This window comes from Danio rerio, chromosome 11 (genome assembly GCF_049306965.1).
Source record: "Danio rerio strain Tuebingen ecotype United States chromosome 11, GRCz12tu, whole genome shotgun sequence".
In the NCBI taxonomy this organism is placed as follows: Eukaryota; Metazoa; Chordata; class Actinopteri; order Cypriniformes; family Danionidae; genus Danio; species Danio rerio.
The window spans coordinates 22936058-22962106 of NC_133186.1; the positions used below are offsets into that span (position 1 = coordinate 22936058).

Below are 26049 nucleotides of genomic sequence, written 5' to 3' on the forward strand. Positions count from 1 at the left end.
GGTCAAGGTCAATGGTTATTTAGAGGTCATGACCCAATTTACCCTTGCTCAAGTATGCAATGATAGGGCTTAAAGATTCTTTAGAGATAGTTAATTCAAGAACTTTAATTCTGTTATTATTTTCTCACAGTCTGGACAGATGGCTTCCATGGCATTATTCTAACCATGCCTCTCTTACAATTTATATGCTGTGATGGAATAATGTGCAAAAGAAAGCCCCATCCAATACTCAGTAATTTTAATCAGTTAGAAGTACATCAACAAACTGAAGTCTCAGCAATGTCCACTTAACATGGACTTAAAGGGCACCTATGATGAAAATCTTTTATAAGGTACAGTGTGTCCACAGTCATATTGGACTGATAGTTTTTTTTTTTTTTTTTTAATTTCCTGACATTAAAATAGGATCCAAATCCCTCCCATCTTGAGGCCCACCACAACATGACATAGGAGTGCGGTTTCCCCGCACACCAAATTGATTGACAGATGCTTATTTATATTTTTCCGTAGTAACAGGCATTCACAAGACAGTATTTGCACAAAGCAACTGATTAAAAGAACTGTTCAGCTCACTGTGTTACAAGTTTAAAACATTTTTTAAAACAGTGCTCGTTTGTAAAAAAAATAAAAATAAAAATAAAAGAAAACAGTAAAATCGCTATGTAATTCATCACCATGACCGCATGCAAGTACAATTATAAAAGAATTATAAAAGAAAAAGCAATCCTGGTTTGTGGACTTAAAGCAGGTTTATTTTGTACATTAACATAACAGATATCCATCCAGCAGTGGATTCTAATGTGTATCCTGTTACATATGCCATGCAAAAACAGGGCAAAGCTAAACGTGCATGTATGTATGTGTGTGTGTGTGTGTGTGTGTGTGTGTGTGTGTGTGTGTGTGTGTGTGTGTGTGTGTGTGTGTGTGTGTGTGTGTGTGTGTGTGTGTGTGTGTGTGTGTGTGTGTGTGTGTGTGTGTGTGTTTGCAAGCGAATGCACGCAAGCAAACTTTATTACGATATTGTCTGTGACTCATCATTGTAGAAAGGCTTGAGTTAACTCCACTACAAATATATCAAATAACAGCCCTGCTGAAAAATCCAGCTTAAACCAGCCTAAGCTGGTTGGCTGGTTTTAGCTGGTTGACCAGGCTGGTTTTAGAGGGGTTTTGGCCATTTCCAGCCTGGTCTTAGCTGGTCAGGCTGGGAGATGACCAGCTAAAACCAGCTTGACCAGCCTAGCCAAGTTAGGAGCCCAGCCAAAACCAGCTATGTCCAGCATAAACCAGGCTGGTCCAGCTGGTTTTAGCTGGATTTAGCTGGTAATTTTCCAGCCTGACCAGCTAAGACCAAGCTGGAAATGGCTGGAAACCAGCGTGGAAGTGGCCAAAACCCCTCTAAAACCAGCCTGGTCAACCAGCTAAAACCAGCCAACCAGCCTAGGCTGGTTTAAGCTGGATTTTTCAGCAGGGAGTGGGGAAAGTTTTTACTGTTTTAAGGAAAAGCTACGGCTCTGACACACATATCGGAATGGTGGGGTATTAAAGACACATCCAACAAAAACAGCTACAATGTTATAACAGCTCAAATTTCTCAGAATTAAAAAGATATAATAAATGATCTGATGGGTATTTTGAGCTAAAACTTTACAGAGACATTCTGGAGACTCAAAAGATTTATATTAAATCCTATATTAAGAATATACTAAGATTTATATCTTGAAAAAGAGTTAAACTAGGTACCCTTTAAAGCAGGGATGTCAAACTCAATTCCTGGAGGGCTGCAGCCCTGCACAGTTTAGTTCCAATCCTGCTCCAACACACTTACCTGTAGGTTTCAAACAAGCCTGAAGGACTCAATTAGTTTGATCAGATGTGTTTAATTAGGGTTGGAACTAAACTGTGCAGGGCTGCGGCCCTCCAAGAATTGAGTTTGACATCCCTGCTTTAAAGTATTCTGAAGATATGCTAACAAATGTATTTGGGTTTTATTCCCATATTTTGTTTTGAGAACCAAGAACCAATTACGCTGGTTTTTGAGTTTAAATGAAGCACAACTCAGCTTCTGCGTAGCATATACAATGTATTTAATTACATAACGAATATGTTTTGAAGATTAAAGACATACAGTAGTTTACCCATGAAACATTCCTCACCATTTACTCTAACTCACATCATGCTTTAGGAATTCCTTTCTTACGTTGAACACAAAATATATTCTGATAAATATTATAAACAAGAAAAATATCCATTTACACTCATATAAAGAAAATACAATAGAAGTCAATGACTATTTTTTCTAAAACTTTTCAGTATATCTTCTTTTGCATTCAACAAAATACAGGAACCCAAACTGGTTTGGAACAAGTGGAGGATGAGTAAATGATGACATAGTATTTAATTTTGGGTGAACTACCACTTTAACAGCTTAACTCATACAGATTACTAAACACAAGCTTATTAGAAATGACACTGATCACTAGTGTCATTATAAAAAAAAAAAAACGGCACAAATTATGATTAAAGTGGTTATCAATTACCATAATAAACACTGTACCATACACACTTTCCATAAGCACTATATTACATTATCAAAAAAGGTTGAAAACCAGTCATTTTTATGTGTTCATGTGTTCAGCAGATGCGTTTATTGCATATTTAGTTTTATAACACTGTATAGGGTTTAGTGTGAGTGATGCAAGTGCATTAGTAACCTTTTAGTGCCACTTGCTAGACATTTTTCTGAACTGCTGTAATAGGCACATCAAACATTATAAAATGTTGCCAGATTTATGTACATATGTCTAGAAAAAATCATTGAGCACCTATTCATTATTTTTTTCTTTGTCCTTTTAAAAAGCTCTCTATTTAAAATGATCCCTATTCACATGCATCCATGTAAATAACAAAAAAAAAACACTGTTTTATGCATGTCAGGCCAGTGATTGAAGATGTCACTCAGGATGTTGAAAAGGAAAAATGCAGTCCTGTAGTCTCCCTTTGTTGTTTTGGCTGTCAAGCACTCACACATGCCTATAAACTGAATATGTAATGCACATCATGTTAATGTTTTTACAAAATTGTTGTTGTTTTTTTCCGTAGTTTGCACACAGACAACAACAGCATTGCTTTTGAAAACTGGCACTCTAATCCTCTTACCAGAATTTTCATTCAATTTGCAGGCCCTCAAAATACTATTGTTGTGTAAATAAGTTAAAATGCAAAAATAAATTATTTAAAAGGTACAGTACTTTAGAAAACTCTATTTACTGTACCTAGGCATATACAGTAGTTGAATAATTAGAGTTCACATGGAAATAGCATACACTGAGCCTCAAACCTTTACATAAGAAGGAGAAATCCTTCTTATGTAAATCTTGTTTAAACAAAAGACCACTACATCTTCAATACAAAAGGAAAAAAAAAAAACGGCTTTTGTTTTGATTCTGTTGCATTAATATTGGGTTATTATCCCTTTACAGCTATATCCTGTACAGTTTTGTTGTCTGAATGGAGGTCGTCTCGAACTAAAATGGTCCTGTGGTTAAGTGGACATGCTGTAAAATTAAAAATAAAAACAAAATGTAAAAACTCTAAATTGTAGATTTTTTTTTACCTAAAGGATGTAGGAAATCACAGAAAAAAATAAATAAAAATATCAAAGTGTAAAAAAACATCTTAATTTTTGTTCCAAAGATGACTAAAAGGTTTTTGGGTTTGAAACAACATGAGTAATTTGCGTTATTTCCATCACCATATTTTTACAGCAGGGGAAAATGGTATAGAACATGTCATGTTTTTTCCAAGGAATAAATAGTCATTTTTATAACAATGAAATGACACATGGAGAAACTACTGAACATCTGTATTACTTTATTTAAAAGGCTTTTTTTGGTGATGGCAGCTTAAAGATGCCTCTCATATGGAGAATGAAGACACATAAATTGCTCAGGTGTGAGTTTTTCACAGTCAAAATCTTGATGGTTCTGTGGGTCTCGTCAATCAAATCTGATCATAATTTTGTATTTTCAAGTGGATTCAAGTAATTTCATTGGCTGGGCCATTCTACAGCTTGATTTTCTTTCTCTGAAAGCATTTGAGAGTTTTCTAAGCTGTGTTTTGGATCATTGACTTGCTGAAATGTCCACCCTGGTTTCATCGTCATCATACTGGTAATGTACATGTTGGACTGAAGCAGCTTATATTAGTTTACAATGTCGAAGGGCAGAATGCTTCTGAAAAACTACTGAGAGATTTCAGCTACTATCTGGGCTTTCGCTGCCTTTCTATAGCTTTGTTTCTTCATGTGTTCAATAATTGTTGCCTGTGTCATTTCATTTTATTACACATAAAACTTAATTTGTAAACTAATAAGATTTTTTTCCTTTGCATATATTGATTTCTTTAGTTGTTACTAACATCCAGGGGAAATTGAAAGTCAATGGCACCTTTAGAAATATGTTTTCTGAGAAAAATGGTGAGGTGTTCAATACTTTTTTTCCCCACATTATGCACATGTTGAACTATTTAATTTAAAATGCTAATTAGAAAACCCAAGATGCACATAAATCTAGAATATGCACATAAAAAGGTATATATACAATTTAGTGGGATAAACTTTTTATCCGATAAGAAGAAATGAGCATAAACTATGTTGGAAATGCATTTACAGAATACATTCCAGAATTTGCTTAAAAAGTAGTATGATTTTGTTTAACAGATCATGTGATAACAAAAATAGTCACTATAGGATGGCATTAGTCATCAGATCCAAAATGTTGTTTTGAACATTCTCAAATTGCTTAACCAAATTCCATTATCCAAATGGTTGGGTATTATTACCTCCCAGAAAAGAGTGGAAAAGACTCTCAACCCTCTAAAAACTACCACCTATTCATTGTGCTTCATCTTTGTCTTCTGAGGTGGAAGTAATTTATTGTTTAAGAAAAAAGGCCCACATTGGCTTCTCCTACTGCACCAAATTCCATTTTTCTTTTTGATATTTGGCACTAGTTTATTGGGAAGTGACTATTTTATTCTCTATAACTCATAGAATAGAGATGCTGTTTATCCGCAAATAACTTTTTATGCAGTATTCCAGTTTTGCACACTTTAGCTGAAGTCGTAGCTAGTGCTTTTTTTGGGGGGGGCGAACTTTTCTAAGAAGTATGAAACTTATTTGATTGACAACTGCTGTTTTTTTTATTTATTTATTTTATTTTATTTTTTTAGAGAGAGAGAGAGAGAGAAAGAGATGAGGATAACACTAAATATATCAAACTTGAAAGTTGCTTAATGAGGATTCACAGTGAACAGCTTAGGCTACTTTTTTTTCAGCAAACGTGAAGAGATCACACAATCACAGATATTTCAAGGTGCTGACAGCTCAGTTTATCGCAGATTTAAAATAGGGTCTAAAAACACTCATGGCCCATACTGAGATGGAGAGTTGGGAGGGAGAGATAGGAAAGACAGGCCTCCATCCATCTTTCCGTGACACCTCGCCTAAGTAATACACACTAAGATCCTCTCATCCGTGCATTACACACTTTCTCCATCTCAATGAACAGTGAAAGGAAAACCCGGTGAAATTGAAAGCAAGACTAAAATACAAAGAACTCATTGCTCATCCACCCACTTGATTACTCTTCATACTTTTTAAATTTATCCAGTTTTGCAGTTTTTTTTCACCTTCACACAGGCTCTCTGGCGCGTACATCCTTGTCCATTGAGGCATCTGTAATTATACAGTGCAGCAGAAGAACAGCTCCAGTGCTTGGGTTGTCTTGTCTTAGCTGGATGTGTATGACAGGTCCAAACAGAGCAAGTTAACCCAGATGACACCAGCAATTAAGTCCCACACTCAGCACATGCTCTCGCTCCCAATAACAAACACTTGTGTCACATATCACTGAGCTGGGAGAAAATCAGCCACAACTGATGTACGGCAGGCTCGCGCGACCTGACACTTGTGAGAGGTTTGTTGATTCAGTCAGCGGTTTGTGAGAGACTTGCTGAATCTTTTTTTTTTGTTGTTGTTGAATATAGTACACTTGGAAAAAAAGAAGAAGAAAAATCAAACACCTTGACTGTAAAGCGCAGACAGCTAATTGACTTGCGCGTAGATGTCTGAAATTCATCACTACGTGCCTTTGCTAGTTAAATGCATTTGCTTTAAAGCTGAGAATGTGAACATTATGGCTTTGGGCCTGTGCGTCTTTCAATTGCGTGTTTGTGATCGACGCAGTCCTATGCTGAAACGCATATCTTTGGAGCTGAATTCATGAGTTATGTGCTAGAACTAATTTGTTTTGTTTTTCAGCCATCCTATCGCTCTTTCTCTCCTCTCGTTCACCCACACAGACTGAGTCGGAGCAGGCTAGAAATGTTCTGTGATTATTTGCATTTGACAGAGGAATGAAGCAAGTATACATCTTGCCGTAGGAGACCCTCAGAAACGTAAGCAAGCTAATTAAGCGAAATTGCTTGAGGGGGTGTAAACCTAGCAGATATATCGCTTCCAATTTGAAGACAGCCGTATGTTTTATTCATGTAAAAAGCACATGAATATGGAAAGAGCTGTCGCTTGTTGAGAGTAAAGCAAAATACGGCTGAATTTGAAGACTTAAACGATCAATCTCTGTTTTGAAGTGGCTGTAATGACAATTATAATTATGATGATGGTGGTAACGGCGGTTTAGATGAAGATGATGTTGAAGAAGTGGAGAGTTTAAAGCCACAGGTGACAGCATAAATATACTACTGGCTTTCTAGTCATTACTGTTTATGTGCTGGGATGGTATGGATCTATTTTCCTTAGGACACTATAAACTCACATCTATGTAGTCGTGTTTTTTATCTTGACTCTGTAGGGAGGTTTTTGTTTCTCTCTAGTCTCTACTTTTACTTTTATGTACTCTCTAAATCTCTCATCAAAAGGGATGTTCGGTTTGGGTTTTTTGGAGTCGAGAATTCAATTTTTGAATAATTTAGTTGGTAGAATTGACTCCGGAATCAACTCCATTTACATTCACTTAAAAGAGTGCGGGGGTTAAACATGCTGTATCATATTGCACTTTACACAATGCTACTGCGTCAATTGCAGCTTTACATTGTGCAGTTCTCCTTAGACATAAACAGTAGTAAATCATGTGCAGTCAAAAAAAATAAATAAAATAAAATAATAATATTAATAATAATAATAATAATAATAATAATAATAATAATATTATAATTAAGCCGAATATATATATATATATATATATATATATATATATATATATATATATATATATATATATATATATATATATATACACACATATATATATATATATATATATATATATATATATATATATATATATATATATATATATATATATATATATATATATATATATATATATATATATATATATATATTTATATATATATATACATACATATATATATATATACATATATACATATATATATATACACATATATATATATATATATATATATATATATATATATATATATATACATATATATATATATATATATATATATATATATATACATACATATATATATATATATATATATATATATATATATATATATATATATATATATATATATATACATATATATATATATATATATATACACACATATATATATATATATATATATATATATATATATATATATATATATATATATATATATATATATATATATATAAATATATACACATATATATATATATATATATATAATTTTTATATTTTATAAAATATAGTTATATATATATATATATATATATATATAGTTATAGTTATCTACCTACACTTGTTACTGCATTTTTAATTGTCTAGTTTAGATCATTTAGAAAATTGCATTGCAATATTGGTGAAAGAAAGGTAAAACATCAATTAATATTGAAATGTTTAATGGAAAGACGTGTAGCAGTTTATTCACAAACAAAAATTAACACCTCAATTGAAGATAGTAAAAAATATATATCAATATATACCAATCAATAAACAAAATAGCTAGATTTTCCATTTGATTTAATGACCAATAAAATATTAAACCTCATACATTAAAAAAAATTACTTAAATAATTAATACATTAACAAACCTAAAATAAAAAAAATAAAGCAGCATGACAGACTGTGCCTTAAAGCATATCATATTGCTCTCTTTCGTAAATGTGTTTTTTTTAAAGTAAACTTTTTCTAAATAGTTAATTACTTTTAAATATAACTGTTTGTTTTGTGCAGTTTGTTCATAGTTGTAATTCAATAAGGGTGTGTTAATGGGATTGGCATACATCGGAAGAAAAGAAGTGAGTAAGACCTAGTTTTTGAACACTCAGCCTTGGCTATATTTTATTTTAAAAAATCCTCTTTTGGAAACTAATTTCGTTTGGCTTACTAAAACAAACAGAAGAATGAATTAGAGGTGAAATTACATGCGTTCAGGGCCAAAGCAAATGACCACATGTATTGTCAGATTTTGTGACAATAAAGAAATCTTTGCGACTTTAGTCATTGTGATTAGTGTTTTATTTATTTATTTATTTGTGAAATAGGCATAGGTTAAATAAGTATATTAATTGAGCTTATAGCAGCAGCCAATAGCCTAACATTGCATCGTAATTTTACCTACAGTGCTAATTTAAAACATCTATCCGCCAATAGTATCCGATCCAAACCAAATTCACCCACAGTAAGCTTGACATCGCAGCTTATCCAAACAAAACTGCTTAACAACCAAAATGCCAAAGGTGTAAGGGCTTTATAGGATTTTGAAAATGAAAGCAAACTTCATCCCGCAGCACTATTTAAAAGTCTAGAATGCTTGTGGTCATGAAACATGAAAATGAGCATTATAGCTGTAGAAAGTAACTGCTTTATTCAGGAGAATTTGAAAAAACAGACTCGACTCTTTTGAGTTGACTCCTCATCCCTACTCAGCACAGTTGCTAATACTGTTTGTTTGTTCATTTGTTTGTTTATCTCTATTTATTTATTGTGGATTATTTATTATTCATCATAAACATCGACATTATATTTTTATGATTGACATTAAATATATTAAATTGATTTAGGGTTGTTGTGCTACTAAATCAGAATATTTAACTATTTAAAGTAAAAAATAAAGTACACCTAAGCAAAATGTTCTTTATCGCTCAAAGAAACTGTTCAGCAAACCAAAGACTGTTTGTGCTTTTACGTTTAAAAGGGTTTATTTTTAGTTGTTTTATTTATTTGTGTGGCTCGAGCTGTTTACAAAAAAATCAAATGTAAACTCTTGAGTGAAGTGAGATTTTAAAAATAAATTGAACATCGGCCAACGTGTCATTAAATATGAATAGTGTTACTAGAAATGAATATCTTCAGCTCTTCCAACAGACTTCAATTGAAATGTGCTAAATATTGATGAAAGACAGCAAATCCATTATTCTTCTAATTAATTCATTTCCGTCAGAGATCATTTTGCATCATCAAACTAGCACATTTAATATGGTGCCTGTGAGATATCCATACATTTTTAATTATTTCTTTACATTTAGACATTTTGAAGAGAATGTGGCTTAAATGTTGCCCTTGGTTGTACAACACCAAGGGAACTGAGGAGAAAGAAATGAATTTCCTTTTTTCTTTCTCTGTATAAGCTCTGAATGTCTTCCTAACTTCCCCACACAAATTCCATCCACAAATCATAAACAAATATCACTTTCTTTCTGCTTATTTCTGTCGGTACAAACACACACACACACACACACACACACACACACACACACACACACACACACATACATGCACACATACACACAATTTCTCAATCTTATTGAACTAGCCCCCAGAGGATGTATTTATTTATTTTTTTCATCAAACTGAGAGCAGTAGCCTGTACTGCAAGAAGACTGTGATTTTGCACAGATCAATCAGTCAGTCAATCATGTCTTCTACTGTCCTGTCCTCTCCTGGTCTCTTGCACCCCATCCTGGAAGGGACACAGCACATTTGTTTGATCTCAACAGAGTGTTTTTCGGCTTATCAGTAAATGCAGCTGTGCATCCCAGACAGCGTACGAGAGACAGGACGGTCCTGTGATGTTTTCATCACTACAGCCACTAGATATAACCTGCTTCATCGCTGTCCCTCTATCATTCGCCCAAAACCATGAAAATAAACCATCACTTATTTAATTTCAATTATCTGAAGTGTTTATGTAAGCGTGGGGAGTTGCTAAGTAAAGTGGCGATATAAAGTAAATTGCTTTCCTGAAATTTCAAAACACTTTTAATTACTTTTTTCCAGCAAGTCACGCATGCAGGCATGCTCTTCTAATGTTCGTTTGAAAGATTTAGTTTAAAAAAAAAACTTGTTTCTGTTTGGCATTTCAAGTTTGTGTGTGACATTTATTGTTATCTTGTTGTGCAGTTTTTCACTTTTTTATGACTGCTGTAAGTGCAACTTAGTGTGAGCTACACTGTAAAAAAATCCGTACATTAACAGTTTTCTGTATTTTGTGATTAATGTTTTTTTTTATTTTTGTATTGTGTGCTTTTGTTTAGCATTATGAGACCTTGATCTTTCTTCTGACATCTTTTAACCTTAAAAAGTTGGGAAAAGAGACTTTTATGAGCATTTCTAATAGTTTAAAGTATTATAATGTCTGGGTTAGTGTTGTATTTTATGCTGCAAAAATCTTAGAATAAGCTGCCAAGTCTGTAATTTTACAGACTTATTTAATTATATATTATTTATTATATATTATATTATTTCAAACAACTAAAATGTCAGGTAACACTTTATTTTGATGGTCCATTTGAATGTTTGTAGACTGTCTGCTTTATATCTGTTGATACTGCTCCTTCAGCAGTAGACATTTAACTGACCATTAGAAACTTTGCAAGTACATGTCAATTAACACTAACCCTAACCCCACCCTAACAGTCTACTTATAATGTTATAAGAATTAGTTGCAAAGTAACTTAAATTCAACAAACGAACCATCAAAATAAAGTGTGACCAAAAAAAGTAGTTTACAGAGAATGGTCTGAAAAAGAGAAAATATCCAATGAGCGGCAGTTCTGTGGGCACAAATGCCTTGTTGATGCCAGAGGTCAGAGGAGAATTAACCACTCATTACAAAGAGGAATGCAGAAGAGCATCTCTGAATGCACAACATATCGAACCATGGGGCGGGTGGGCTTCATCAGTAGAAGACCACACTGGGTGCCACTTCTTTCAGCGAAAAACAGGAAATTGAGGCTACAATTTGCACAAGCTAACCAAAATTGGACAATAAAATATTGGAAAAATGTTGCCTGGTCTGATGAGTCTCAATTTCTGCTGCGGCATTCGGATGGTAAGGTCAGAATTTGGCACAACAACGTGAAAGCATGGATCAATCCTGCCTTGTATCAATGGTTTAGATTGGTGATGGTGGTGTAATGGTGTGAGGGATATTTTCTTGGCACACTTTGGGCTCATTAGTACCAATTGAGTACCAAATTTGCTTAAAGGGGCTTATAATTTTGTCCTTAAAATGGTGTTTAAAAAATTAATAACTGCTTTTAATGTAGCCGAAATGATATGAGCAATATCACACGAGTAGCAGTGCGATATGGCTGTATATCGGCACTGGTGGGAGGCGTGCCTTAGTTCCACCACCAGTGCCGATATACAGTCATATCGCACTGCTACGAGTGTGATATTGCGTTTATACAACAGTTTGACGGCATAATTGTGTATATAAAAACAAAATCAAACATGGAGAGTCTCAAAAACCCTTTTGTATGAGGAACTACTTTCTTCCGGATTCAAATCATAAGCTAACAGTTAAACAGTTGAGCAAGCATCTTTTAAACCTTAGATCTGTAGTGTCTACTTTTTGCTGGTGGTATGTGGGCGGAGTAATACACAAAGGGTAAAGAGGCTGTAGGAGTTCTGATATTGCAGAATATTGCACTGCTATCAGCCAATCAGATTTGAGAACCAGACAGAACTGTTGTGTATATATATATATATATATATATATATATATATATATATATATATATATATATTTTTTTTTTTTTTTTTTTTTTTTTTTTTTTTCTGCTTCGACGAACTTGACTGTTGTAAAACTTCTTGTATCTTGGGAATCTACAGCAAGTGTGTAGCCTCCACTGAGCATGTATCAGTGTGTATTTGGCTGTAGTCTCGGCTGCATGGTGATGCTATTACAGTAAACAGCATCTGGCGGACACACTTCATAACCCCTTTAAACAGCAGATTACTGAGCTGTAATGAGCTTGTGTTTGTGTGCAACAGCCTACTGCACATTTGCACCTTGGGCTGTGGGTATAGCTAGCAGAGTGTGTGACACTATTTCAAGAGCAGTGTGTAACAAACAAGATCTAAAATGTAGCCGTTACACCATCTACAATGAACTATGGTCTGTGTGATTTCACAAAGTATAACATATATGTTAATCCTGGAACATTTTAATCAGCCAATCAGATTTAAGGGATCTGTTTACAGTTTATGTTAAGTTTAGGCTTACAGTTTCGGCTATGTGCTTCTACATTATTGTTATCCAACTTTTAAACCACTCTAAACTTAGGAGTAATTTATAGTTAGGATTAGAAGTATGAAGTTTGTATGGATTATATTTTTAATATGTAGATATATTGAGATATCGTAGTGCTAATTCATACAAGTTCATGCAAAATCATACCTACCAATAAACTATATTGCAGAAGGCAACCCAAAAAGCTGTCAAAAACAACACTAACTACCCAAGAAAAAAAATATATTTGTATGTATTTGATTTATGTAGAAATTTTATTTTATTTATTTTATTAATTTTATTAGTTTTATTTATTTTATTTTTATTTATTGAATATTATTTTATTTTGTTGAATTTTATTTTATTTTCATTTAATTTATTTATTATTTTTATTTATTTATTACAATTTTTTTGCTTTAAACCATTGCCTGTTTTGGTCTTTTTTGGACCTTAATCAGCTGGCTTTAGGTTTACAGCAGGCTTTAAACTATCATTTAACATTTTCTTTCCAATAAATCATGTTTTGATTGTGCATTTTGGGACTTAAAAGTACATTTGGAAAGCAAAAGAATTGGATTGCCTTATTTTATTTGTGTTTTCTTCCTCTTAGTTTCTAGGAGAGGTCCCGGAGAATGCTGTGGGTGTTGTGGTGGCCAATTTGACAGTCAGAGACAAGGATCAGCCTCATACACCCAACTGGAATGCTGTATATAGGATCACAGGAGGAGACCCGTTGGGCCATTTCACCATACGCACTGATGAAATCACCAATGATGGCAGGGTCATAGTGGTTAAGGTGAGTTTTACCAATTGCCTACAATGTAAGACATTATTTTTGATTCTCAGGCTGCAGATCTGTTGATTTTTACTCAAGCTCTACATACTTATTGAAGTTGCTCATGTGTGACATCTTCTCATTTCATCTCATCACTGAGTCTTCTGACAAAAATCATCCAATGAGCTATTTACACAACATTATGCATTCTGGTCATTCATTTGATTTCATGACAGTGGCATTTTGGGCACTCGAAAATGGCAGCATCTGCAATAAGGCAAAGAGGAATGACATGGTGTACTTTTGTATGTCTGTTATAGAAACTCTGGATGTCAGTCTTTTTGAGTCAACATAAATGTCAATCATTTCATTTAAGTCCTTCTTTATTCAGACACACACTTGAGTCAATGACAAAGTAAGTCTGAGAATATGAAAGGAAATAAAAATCTGTTTAGTTCAGTATTACACTCAAGCTGAATTTAGACAATGCCGAAAAATGTGTTTCTCTAGCACATATTTAATCACTCAATGTCAAGTGGTTGAACAGTTAAGTAAACTGTCATACGTTTTGAACACACTGAAGTGAATGCACATTATTCATTATTTTCATGTCTCCAAATATCAGGAAGTTTCCACACATATTATTACACTCCCTTTGACTTGGCTTTTAATATAAAAATGTGTCTAAAAAGTGATATTATGTACTACTGAGACTATTGGAGGATTTCTTTTCAAGTATTAATAATGTTGTAAATTATTATTATTAGTAGTAGTAGTGGTGGTATTTAGCTTTTTTTCTTTATCAAGGTTATTAAGCCCTTTTTTATTGCAGTTGCATATTATAGGTTCCAGTCATTTCCAGTATACATTTTATATTAATGTCCCGATTATGAACCCCAAAATAACACTTTTAGTGACTCACAACCCCCGCTGTTCACTGAGGTGGTTATAAACAGTGTTGAGGGTAACGCGTCATAAGCAAGCGGCACCTTGCAATAGAGCAGATTCCTTTACAGCAGAAAAAAAGATGTTTACAGCCTGATACAAAAAAGATTTTGGTTCATATAGCTAATATTACTAATTTTTTATAACTCATCCGTTTCGTTTATATTAAGTTATGTTAAGTCTGCATAATTAAGAGCGTGGCCACTTGAGTAACCGCTAGGTCTCGCTGGTCGCCATCACTTCACCTGAGCTGATTTTGGGTGATTAGCCACTGAATTTGGCATATACATTGCATTTTTGTTTTGCTTTATGTGGCTTTATACAGTCAGTTGCTGTTTGGATTTATTTCTTGCAATGATCAGATGATATGGCATGCTTTGTGCACTTAATTGTGCTCACAAATCATTCATGTTGTCTCCATTTCCTAGGTGAGTGATATTATATACTTATACCATCTCTATAGATGTATTTGTTTTATTTAGGATCATTTATCATTTATATTTTTCTTTAGAACTTGAATGCACTCCAGAATCTGAAATATTTATTAGCTGTAGGCTCTAGAACAGTCATTTGAAACGTTGTCATACAGTGTTATGCATATGGATTTCATAAATAGCCTTGCATTTACTAACACAGACTATATTTGAAGTATTTGTAAGTAATTTGAGTTTTTCTCCTGTAGAAAAACGTCATAAGAACAATATTCAGTGGCTCAATTTGTTACAACAGTGTTTTTAAAAGTCTAAATGCTTTATTGATAGTGTACAACCAATGTGGTCATAACACATACAAGTCGCAGGTAATGAAGTATTAAGCATTTCTCCCAAAGAAAAGTCTGTCTATGCAAAATGCTAGCAGGTGTCTGTAGCTCCGCTTATGCTCCGCCTCTTTGCCCTTGTTTTATATCCCCCGTTCAGTGTGATGGCATGCAAACAAAAAGGTGAGGGTTGGCTACGCCCACTTGTAGCTTCTTTTGTGTAGCTTCAACCTATGGGTGACGTCACGAATATTACACATATTTTACAACAGTCTATGGTTAAAAGTAAGTTATGTTATTAAAAAGTAAGTATGTTAGTACTGAAAACGCAAACCGTTTCATGTCAACTCTTGTCAATTTAATGAACTAGTACCACTTAGAAGATCCGGTTAAAACAACTTTTCATTCGCGAATCGCCCGTCATCACTACAAACAGTCAGAATGGCAGGACTTACATTTTTGCAATGGATTCTTGTTATTTTGATGTCATCGAAGAAAGGAAGTGGATTGTTGTTAAGTGTAGATTTTGTGTGTATGTGGCATCAATTCCCTTCTTGTCTTGATTCTTTCTTTGAATAAGTGGGATTTGAACGCGAGTAACATAAGACAGTCCAGTGGTGTCGTTTCGAAAATGTTTAGTAACAACTTAACTAAACTATATTACACGGTCAAAAAACTGTCTTGCTTCCATCCTCATGACACAACTTCTTCTTTCCCGGACGTGATATCAGCATATACTCTATATTCAAAATTGAATTACCTTTAGTAAAATATTTTCAAGTTTTGGCTTTCACATTATTATTAATTTACCATAAATTAAACAACTAACTTATGTCTCTAATAATGTGTAAATAAAACTCTTGACAACTGCAAGAAACACGACATTGAAAAATCAAAAATCAAAACTGGAAGCACTACACCCGCACCTCACCTCCAGCTAAACAACAAATAATTGACAACAGCTCGTGTTCTCCAGGTAAAACAATTAATTCGACTTAACTAAAAAATGATTATTGCTTTTATTGTTGAGGAGATGGAACCTCTGTCTACTGTAGAAGCGACCATGTTTTGTAACAATATATTAAGTTTTTTTTCTTTTTTGGGAAATTTTGATTTGGGGATGTTTTCATTGTCTTACTGTTTGTTATTAAACATTTTAAAGGTTTAAAATGTCTTTTTGACCTAATATAAATATTTCATGTTAGTAACTGTAGGCTTTATTGCAGTATTTATGTCAATGGACAGTGACAGAATGGTTTTACTTAATAAAACAAAACATTCAAAAGTAGCAAACACATTACATGCTGTCATTTCTCTGTATATACAGCATGTATAGCTCTGCGTTCAGAAAGTTCTCAAAATAACTAAAATAAATAATTTTATCCAAGATTTTTTTAAAGCAAAATGAAGGTGTAGGTTATATAGGCGGTTGTAAGTTCTAAAAGAGATCAAACAGCCAGGCAAGGAAAAGCAACGCAAAAGTAACACAGAAGTAATATAAACCATTACTTTCCATAAAAAGTAACTAAGTAATGCACTTACTGTAATTACTTTTTGGGGGGAGTAACTTAATATTTTAATGCACTACTTTCAAAAGCAATTTTCCCCAACACTGGTTATAGGCATACAAACACTGCATACAACCGTGCACACACACCAATAGGAACTATTTGAAGAAGCTTATTGAAAACACAAAAAACGTGCAACAGTCTAACAACCATATAATTGTTTATAGAAATTATTCTTTTTTTTTTATTATTTAATATTAACTTCACTTAATGAGAATGGAGGGCAGAATGTTTACAGCACACGAATGTTCGTTGGTTTAAAGTCGTGGCCCTTATTTTTAATGTACGTGAGTGCCGTAAATGTGTCAAAGTTTAACATTGTGTCGTAAAATCAATTTGCTACAACTAACACTATAATTGTGTCATTAGCGTAATAACCCCAGGGGTCATAATGAAAAAAGGTTTGAAGGCTGATGGCTTTTTATTTGCATGATGTTGTTTTATGTAGCTATTTAATACTTATTTTTATCTTCTGTAGGTTATGGATAAAATATGGTAATTATAATAGTGTAATATTGTATATGATATTTTTGGTAGTCCCCAATCCCCCAACATCCCCCTGGTCTTATTTTCCCGTTACCCCCACTTTGGTAACCACTGATTTAAGCCACAAAAAAAGTAATTATTTGAAAATGGTGACATCATATAAATATAAAGTAAAAAAATATAAGTACCTGACAACAATCAACAGACTATACGACCAAATTTGCACATGCATGTAAGTTTTCTATACAAAATGACATCACCAAACATTGGCCAGGCATGCTAAATATGGTGATTTTAGTCATTTCCCTGGATCCAGTGTCTTAATTATTCACTGAAGTTAATTATTTGTCAGGCTTACAATGAATATTTGACACTTTATTTTTGAATGTGTTGACCCATACTGGGTGTTAGACCAAGGGAAAAAACACAATTTGGGTGATAATGGAAGAAGCTGGAGATTGCACTGCAGGTGAATAGCTGACATTAAAAATAATTTACATTCACAGCTTTTATTTTTTTCCTCCCTGTTTTATAGCCTGAATTGCTCTAATGCTTTAGAGTCAGTGAAGTTTAATGGCCTATTAAACTTAAAGCAAATTCAAGAAACAAACAAAATCAGGCCAAACTTGTTTTTTTTTTATGTTTGTTTTGGGAATTTGAAATGGTTTGCAAGCTTCCTGTAAGGTTCTACTCTAGGTAAAAACCTCTGACTCTAGGAAGCAGCTTTAATGAAATACCTAAAAAAAGAATGAGCATATTCTGGGGCCTTAACTTCAAAACCTATGTGCATACAGTATTTCGTACAACTTTAATTAAATATCTTTTAAAAAAGAATGAGCATATACTGGGGCCTCAATTTCATACACAGGGGTCAGCATATACTGTATGAATAAACCCCATTTTGAAAAGGAATATTTGTATTCAGTTCTTATTAAATAAGGGTATAATATATATTGGTGCATTTGAACAAAACAGATTTATTAAACATATATTTATTGAAATAATGTTTTAGCCCCAGAACATCTTTAGTAATGGAAACATAATACATTTAACCTCCTAAGCTCTGCCCAGTATCCAGGGTCTGTGACGTTATTTACTACTGTTTTAAATTTTAAAGGTCCGTACTGGCCCCATACCCCCATATATGGCTCTGTTCTCTCATCAGTTGGAATAGAATAACTTTAGCATAAATTGTGATCAAGATATTTTTCGTTTTTTCTATGACTACTGACATGTGCAGGAACCAACAAAATTAAATACAGCAACCCAGACCACACAGAACCTAAAAGGTAAACTTTCAAATTTGAGTTTACAAAAAAAAAAAAGCCTCTATTTTGGAGGGGTTTATTATAACACGCACTACATATGCAATTATTTTAATCACTTGTTTTGAGAAAACTCAAAGGGTATATTAAAATATACGTATATACTATTCAAATATTGCAAGAAAAATTTTGAAACTACAACATTTTTACAAAATTGTATGTATACATATATATATATATATATATATATATATATATATATATATATATATATATATATATATATATATATATATATTTTTTTTTTTTTTTTTCTCTTGATTCTTGCTATTTTGCAAAATTGGATTTCATAGTTTTCCCTAAATTTGAATTTGGCCTATGAATTTTTTAATCATTAAGTTCTTTGTTTAAATTAGCTCCAGATTTGGGCTTCAGTACTAATATAATGTATATGCAAACATTTTATATTGTAAAGCATCCTAAAGAAAATATTCATTTCAATGAGACATTTGTGGGGGATGTACTCATATATGCTGAGCACTGTATGTGCATATTTTGTACACTCTTTTCTGTCATTTAAAATTGTGTGTTTGTGTGTGAGGGACTGATAGAATCTCAGGATACTCAGAAGCGCATTTTAGCCTCTCTAGAAAAGTTGCACAGCTTTTATTGTCACATGCTGTCCGGCACACCACATTTCTTCCCAGAGAACAGATGATCCTCTCACACTCATCTCCTTGTCAACTCCTTCTAACCTTTCCATTAGAGTTCACTCCATTTCCTAACTCAAGTTGAGTCACTTTTGGTTCATCTTCTAACACTTTTTGGAGCCTTTTTGGGCAGTTCAGCCTGACAGTGAGGAGGTTAAGGTCTTTTTGTTAAATTATTACGGTTTTGCTTTTTTTAACAATAGGCCTTTCTTTTTTTTACGAGAATTAAAATAAAAAAAAACTTTTATTTATCCTTTGTGATTATGTGTGCAGCCAGTTGACTATGAGCGGAATGGAGCCTTCATGCTCATGGTGGTGGTCTCAAACCAAGCTCACCTGGCCAGTGGGATCCCCTCCTCCCCATCTTCCTCTGCTGGTGTCACCATCACAGTTTTGGATGTCAATGAGGCTCCTGTCTTCCCATCCAACCCTAAAATCATCCGCTTTGAAGAGGGAGTACCTGCTGACACCACCCTCGCTACTTTCGCTGCTCTGGATCCAGACCGCTTTATCCAGCAAACTATCAGGTAGAGAGAAATGACAGGAACTACTTTTGTCTGTCCGGATGTCAATCTTTCGGAGTCACCATTAATGTCAATCATGTATTTTCTTACTGGCTCCAACTCATGCTTCAGTCAATGACAAAGTATGTCTGAGATATAAAAAAGAAAAAAAGAGTTTCAGCAAAAAAATAATAATAATGCCTCAGTGTCAAGTGGTTTAAAATTAAGTAACATTTAACTCACTTTAAACTCATTTCAGTAATATATTATTTTTTAAAAGCTTTGAAGTTTTCAAATACCAGGAATTTTAAAATCAAGAATATCATGAAGATTTCTTGGATGTTATTGTAATCCTTTTGACTTGTCTTTTCATAAAAGATGTAATTAGAAGAAATTACAGTAATTAATGTTTTTATTACAGTTAGATTTAAGCCCTTCAAAGATAAAATTCACTTTTTAAATGATGAAGAATGAAAATCTGAATATACTTCGGCATCACTGAATAATAAGAGTTCAGTTCATGAGAGTGACATACCTTGAGCATCAAACCATTGTTTCCTTGTTCTCCTGTAAATACTGTAAATGTTAAACCCTTGTCAGAAACCGGCCAATCGAAACAAAACACCAACTATGACTATCAAGACAAGATCATTAATATGCAGCCCCAGGCAGTGTTTGACTGACTACAACATTGAGATTACGATAATGATACAACAAAGATTTGTGTGTGTGTGTGTGTGTGTGTGTGTGTGTGTGTGTGTGTGTGTGTGTGTGTGTGTGTGTGTGTGTGTGTGTGTGTGTGTGTGTGTGTGTGCGCATGTGTGTGTGTGTGTGTGTGTGTGTGTGTGTGTGTGTGTGTGTGTGTGTGTGTGTGTGTGAGTGACAGCCTTCATTATACTCACTATGAACGACGCGGTGGTGCAGTAGGTAGTGCTGTCGCCCCACAGCAAGAAGGTCGTTGGTTCGAGCCTCGGCTAGGTCAGTTGCTGGATAAGTTAGCGGTTCATTCTGCTGTGGCGACCCCTGATTAAGAAAGGGACTAAGCCTAAAAGAAAATGAATGGATGAATGCACCTATTTTACCCCTTTAACATGATGTAAGATAAGCCTTTAGTGTCTTCAGAATTTGTCTGTGAAGTTTCAGCTCAAAATACCAATCAGAAAGTTTATTATAGCCTTCAGAATCTGCCCATTTCGTAGTTTGAAGACATTTTAGCATTACATCAGATAAACAGTACAGTGATAAAGACAGACTCAGATGAAGCTGAAATACAGCTCTTTAGTCAAAAATACTAAAGAAAGTTTATTTTATGTATATGTGGTGTAGTTTATTCAAGCCTTTCTGATATGATGAGTCACACACATGCCATTTGTAGTACACACATTTTAGCTTTGACTGACACCATGTGGCTGTGGTGATTATAGCAGTTAAGAATTCGATAGCGATTTTACTGTCTTTATTAAAAAGATGTTGTTTTTAAAAAGTTTTAAACTTATAAAACGTATAAAAATAACAGTTGTAACAAATATTTTATTCACAGTTTATTTGCAAAAAAAAAAAAAGTTGTGTGAACATGTTTATAAATGTTATCCTAGAAAAATGGCGCCTGTCAATAAGTTTGGTAGTAGATTGTGTCAAAGCAGCTTTAAATAGAAGATTATAGTGATTTGAAACAGTGTCAGTTCAGTTTTTTAGAGTTTAAGTTCATCAGAGTTTAAGTTTCAAAAAAGTTCTTATTGTAAAATTTCTCACAAACGTTGTGAGATCTGCTTCCTTCAAGTCTGTCACTCTGCTGTTTATCTAACGCAGCCGAGGCAGAGATTGCCAACGGTTGGGGAGAACAAGAATTAAAGGCACAGGCAACAAAAACAGCTACATCGTGTTCAGAGCAGAAAATTCCAATATTCTGAAAGCTATAATGAATAATCTGATGGGTGTTTTGAGTTGAAAACTTTACAGACACATTCTAGAGACACAAAAGACTTATCTTAAATCTTGAAAAAAAAAAAAAAAAAAAGATGGTCTTTAAAATCACAAAATACAACTCTAATTTCTGTTTTAGCACTGCTTTTTTCTGATCAAATTTTTAATTAGTTTAATAACAAAACATGTGGGCTCTTCCGCCTAACTGTGATACATTTTTGGGGAAATATAATCCTGCACCCGCCGGCCTGTCAACAACTACGGTTGATAGTGTGTGCGTCTTCATAGAGTTTTCTAACTGGTGAATGACATGATCAGGTGTTCTAGCTAATCAGTGCGCGTTCGCGAGTTCATGACTTAAAGAGGCGTGGCTTTGGACGGCAGGGGAGGGTCATAAAATTTCTAAGCTATTACGCTAATGCTAGCATTCTGGCAGATCACCTACTGCACCTTAGCATATCTCAACTTACATAAAACACAAACACATACATATATATTTGTCGTAACATTTAAAATATATTAATGCTCCATAAATATAACAGTTACTTAATTTTTTCTGGAGTTTTGGAGTCTTCTTAAATAACAGACTGGCTTAGCGATTTCTATTGATCATTTAAATAAAGCACTCATGAGCTGAGTGACACATGTGAATTGTAAACTGCAAACCAGCCTGTGCTGTCTGTCACATAAAGTCTAGCCTATTCCACCCACTCTGTTCCCTTTTCACTTTCTGCTGAATCATGCTTGAGTTCTCAAATTCCCATAAATTCATGAGGGCTTTATTTGACTAGTTGACTTTAAGAGCCATTTTTATGGAAAACAAGCCTAAAACAAATCCATCACTCTCAGCTGTAGGTCACCTCCTCCTTTTTTGCGCTAGCATCAGAAGTACATGCAATTTCCATACTGTGCTGTATGTCAAGTGATGTAGCACGTATCGTTCGCACCATTAGCACCCCTGGGAGCAGCTAAATGCTTTTAATTGACTCTCTCCTGTTCTAGTCCCTTGGTTGTGCCTGGGTTGCCAGGCAACAGGGTGAAAGGTCAGTGAGTAATGAGTCGAACCGTTCCCCACACTGCTGCTTCTATTGTGTCTCTCTCTCTCTTTCTCTCTCTATTCCTCTCTCTCTCTCTCTCTCTCTCTCTCTATCAGTCGTTCACGCTTGATCTCTCTTGATTTTTTTTTCCATGATTCAAAAGTGTGCGGGCAAGATGCCAGCTTGAAGTATCGATCCAAAGTTTGCCTCCATGCACGTTCACTCACACACTCGAGGGACCTTCAGTAGACTTGCTCCATAGATCACTGTGTGCGAGGAACAGTCCGATCAATACAGTCCACACTGTGGCGCTCTCGCTCTCTGAATCTATCAATGTTATAGGCTCAAACAAGTCACACAGAAGTGCTTAGCAAACAAAACAGCATGACAGACAAAGTAAATATCAGTGGGGGCTTGATTATTAGCAATTTTGTAATGTGAGATTTTTCACAACATGATTAGCCACAAGAATGTCTTATAGAGATATGCTGATTGAAGAAATGACAAGTGAATCACATTACAAATAATATATATAAGAAGGCGGCATGTTGGCTCAGTTGTTAGTACTTTCACCTCATGCTGCAGCAAGAAGGTTGCTGGTTCGAGTCCTGGCTGGGTCAGTTGGCATTTCTGTGTGAAGTTTGCATGCCCTCCCCATGTTCGCATGGCTTTCCCCCACAGTCCAAAGACATACTGTATAGGCAGTGCTTAATTTGTAAATGAATAATTCTTGGAACGAAACCATTAAATAAATGTTTCCAACGTTCACTAAACAATTTCAATTTTCCCAGAACATGACGTCATTAAGCGGTTAAAGAGCATCACATTTCTGAATGGTCTTTAAATATTTTGTGCTATATATTGTTTTATATATTGTTATATATCAGTTCACTATTATGTGCCAAGTAAAAAAAATGAAATGACTCACTCAATCTAATCTTCAAGAAGAGCCCACAGTTAACTCTTCTGTCATGTTTTGTGGCTGACTTGAAATCGCTTTGCTTCTGTTCCCTGTAATCCTGATCCATTCACGCAGTTTTATCTTGTTACTATTTCTTTTAATCAGGCTCATTATCAGATTTACTCATGGTTTTAACCCCTTGTCTAAAGCCTGGTTTAAACTCGATGCCCGGTGAGTGATCGCGGCGAATGTAACATCATCGCAAAGTTTGCCGATGTTGGGGCACCGTGTTTGATTTGAGTTAAATATGAACCACTTTGAAGAGATTTTGTCTGAAACAGTACAACTGTACAGACAACTTTATGATACGTCGTCATAGAGATTACCTGATCATTCTTGGCTATAAATTGCAAGAGGCTGGGGGAAAGGAGAAAGTTTTTGTTAAAAGGTTTGAAAAAACTTGAAGGATAAGTTTGTTAAAACCAAAATAGGTCATGGCAAAAGTGGAGACCTGGGTACACAATTACAGAATTTGTTTTTCCCCCATTCATAGGTTTTACACTGATGTATATATATTGCAATTTTAAATTTAAAACAATTTAATTGTTACAAAACTATAATGAAGTCACAGAATTATTTCTTTGATAACTGGGAAGGAATATTTGATCCTGTCGGTTTGCAATATACTGATACCCTGTTTTTTTTTTAGGCTTTAGTGGTGATAATGGTCAGGAATGTTGGACCATTATTGCCTTGTTAGCATAAGTATAGGACAGAAACTAGCCAGACAGTAATGTGTGAACTGTGGAGCAGGCTAAATCTAAAAAAAAACATCTGTATTTTTTTAGTAAGTGTACTTTTATTTGCCATAATATAATATATTTGCAGAGCAACTCATGTTCTGTTGTCATTAATATTTAAAAAAAAACTTTAAAAGGTTAAACTGTCCTGGATATGAACAAAAGCAAGTGATGCATCAAAGTTTGATTAAAAAAATCTTGAATGGTTCTAAAAATCCTCATAATCATTAAAATAATTTATAAAAACAATAAAAATAATTAGTTTAAATATACTGAATGATATTAATGATATGACGTAGTTCCGAAAACTTCCTACTTCTCTGTTTATTCGTCTGATTTTACGGTGGGGTTTGTTTTGACTGCCCCCCTGTCGTTTTAAAGAATATCATAATGGCGAACGCGGCAAGTATAAAAGCCTTGTCTATTTCGCGAGGTGCGCACGCAGTCAGTAGAGGTGTGCGATGCAGCGCTAGGCTAAAGTATAAATCCAGCTTCATAGGAAGGAAAATTGAATGAATGAATGAATGAATGAGACTCAAACCATTTTTAGCACAGAATCAAAGTAAGGAAATTTATAAGAATAATAAAAGAATAATTGCTCAAAGCCTGTGTAAACTAGAAGTTGCTGAGACTTTTATTTCAGCATGGTTATTTACTTCCAACTGAAATTAAATGTTGAGTAGGGGGCGGGGCTTTCTTTTTGTGTCCTTTCCTAAGGGTTTTTAAATAACCTGCTTATTTTGGATACTTGTACACTGTAACTACAGTAATCAACAACATATTTAGTTTTTTAGGCATCACCATTATAGTCAGTATACTGGTATGTCACAACACCACTAACTTCACCACAACAGTTGAATACCAATAACAAATCAATGTAAGTTTGAAGCCTGGTCTGGTAGATAAATAGGTTGTAACCGTTTTTAGCTTCAGTGTTTTGGATTAATAGCACAGAAGCCTGATGCATTACCCAATAATATTTAGAAGAAAGATTATGTGTCACATCTGTGATTTGATTGAGTGTAAATGTTTCCACATTTCTCTGTGCAGATCCATTGATCAGAACAGAGCCCATGCTGCGACTGAATGAGGGACATATCTTAATAATCCACATGCTATATCCTCATAACAGGCTAAATATGATTTTAACGGCATTTAAATGGATTGATGATCTCAAAGTTCTACATTATTACCCTCAGCCATACTGTTACAGCATAAATTATGATTGAGCGTTGAGCTCTGTGGTCGCTTCTTGCAGATGCTTATGGATTTTTATCTGGAGTAATCTGATGAACAAATGCTTTTGGCCTTCAGGTACTCCAAACTGTCAGATCCAGCCAACTGGCTGAAAATCAACAGGACCAATGGAAGGATCACCACCACCGCGGTGCTGGACCGTGAGTCACCGTATATGAAGAAGAACGTATACGAAGCAACCTTTCTGGCCGTGGACAATGGTAAGAAAGTTGGAAAGTTTGAACTGCATGAAAACTTTGAGTGAGTGTCGATGCATTAAAGCTGCTGTGTATGAAAATATGGATTTGAATGATTGGCTAGGTCAGTTTGGAGAGAAGTTGGTTAGCTTGAACTTTTGTCCCACGGAGCAAAAAAAGCTGTTCACAGCTTATCGATTCATAAGCTATCAGCACTGGGCCATTTTTCTACTCTGATTGGATTTCATTCTCATGCTCTATTCAACCAAGAAGGAGTTCCAACAAAGCTGCGGTCCAATCACAGTTGATTTGCTTGTCCTCCACTTTTTTTACACTAACTTTTTAAAAAGGAGAAACTGTATAGCTTAACACAGTTGACGTTCATATC

The 26049-nt window shown here is 34.3% G+C and overlaps 1 protein-coding gene across 5 annotated transcripts in view; it reads left to right on the forward strand.

Annotated features, from left to right (window-relative positions):
- The window catches only part of cdh4 (cadherin 4, type 1, R-cadherin (retinal)), a 473468-nt gene that overhangs the window by 420966 nt on the left and 26453 nt on the right, over positions 1-26049 (forward strand). For all 5 annotated transcript variants that reach the window (XM_073915480.1, XM_073915481.1, XM_068224104.2 and 2 more), the window contains 3 exons: positions 13169-13354; positions 19338-19591; positions 25543-25685. In XM_073915480.1, coding sequence (XP_073771581.1) covers positions 13169-13354; positions 19338-19591; positions 25543-25685 — 583 coding nt within the window. The remainder of the gene's footprint in view (positions 1-13168; positions 13355-19337; positions 19592-25542; positions 25686-26049) is intronic.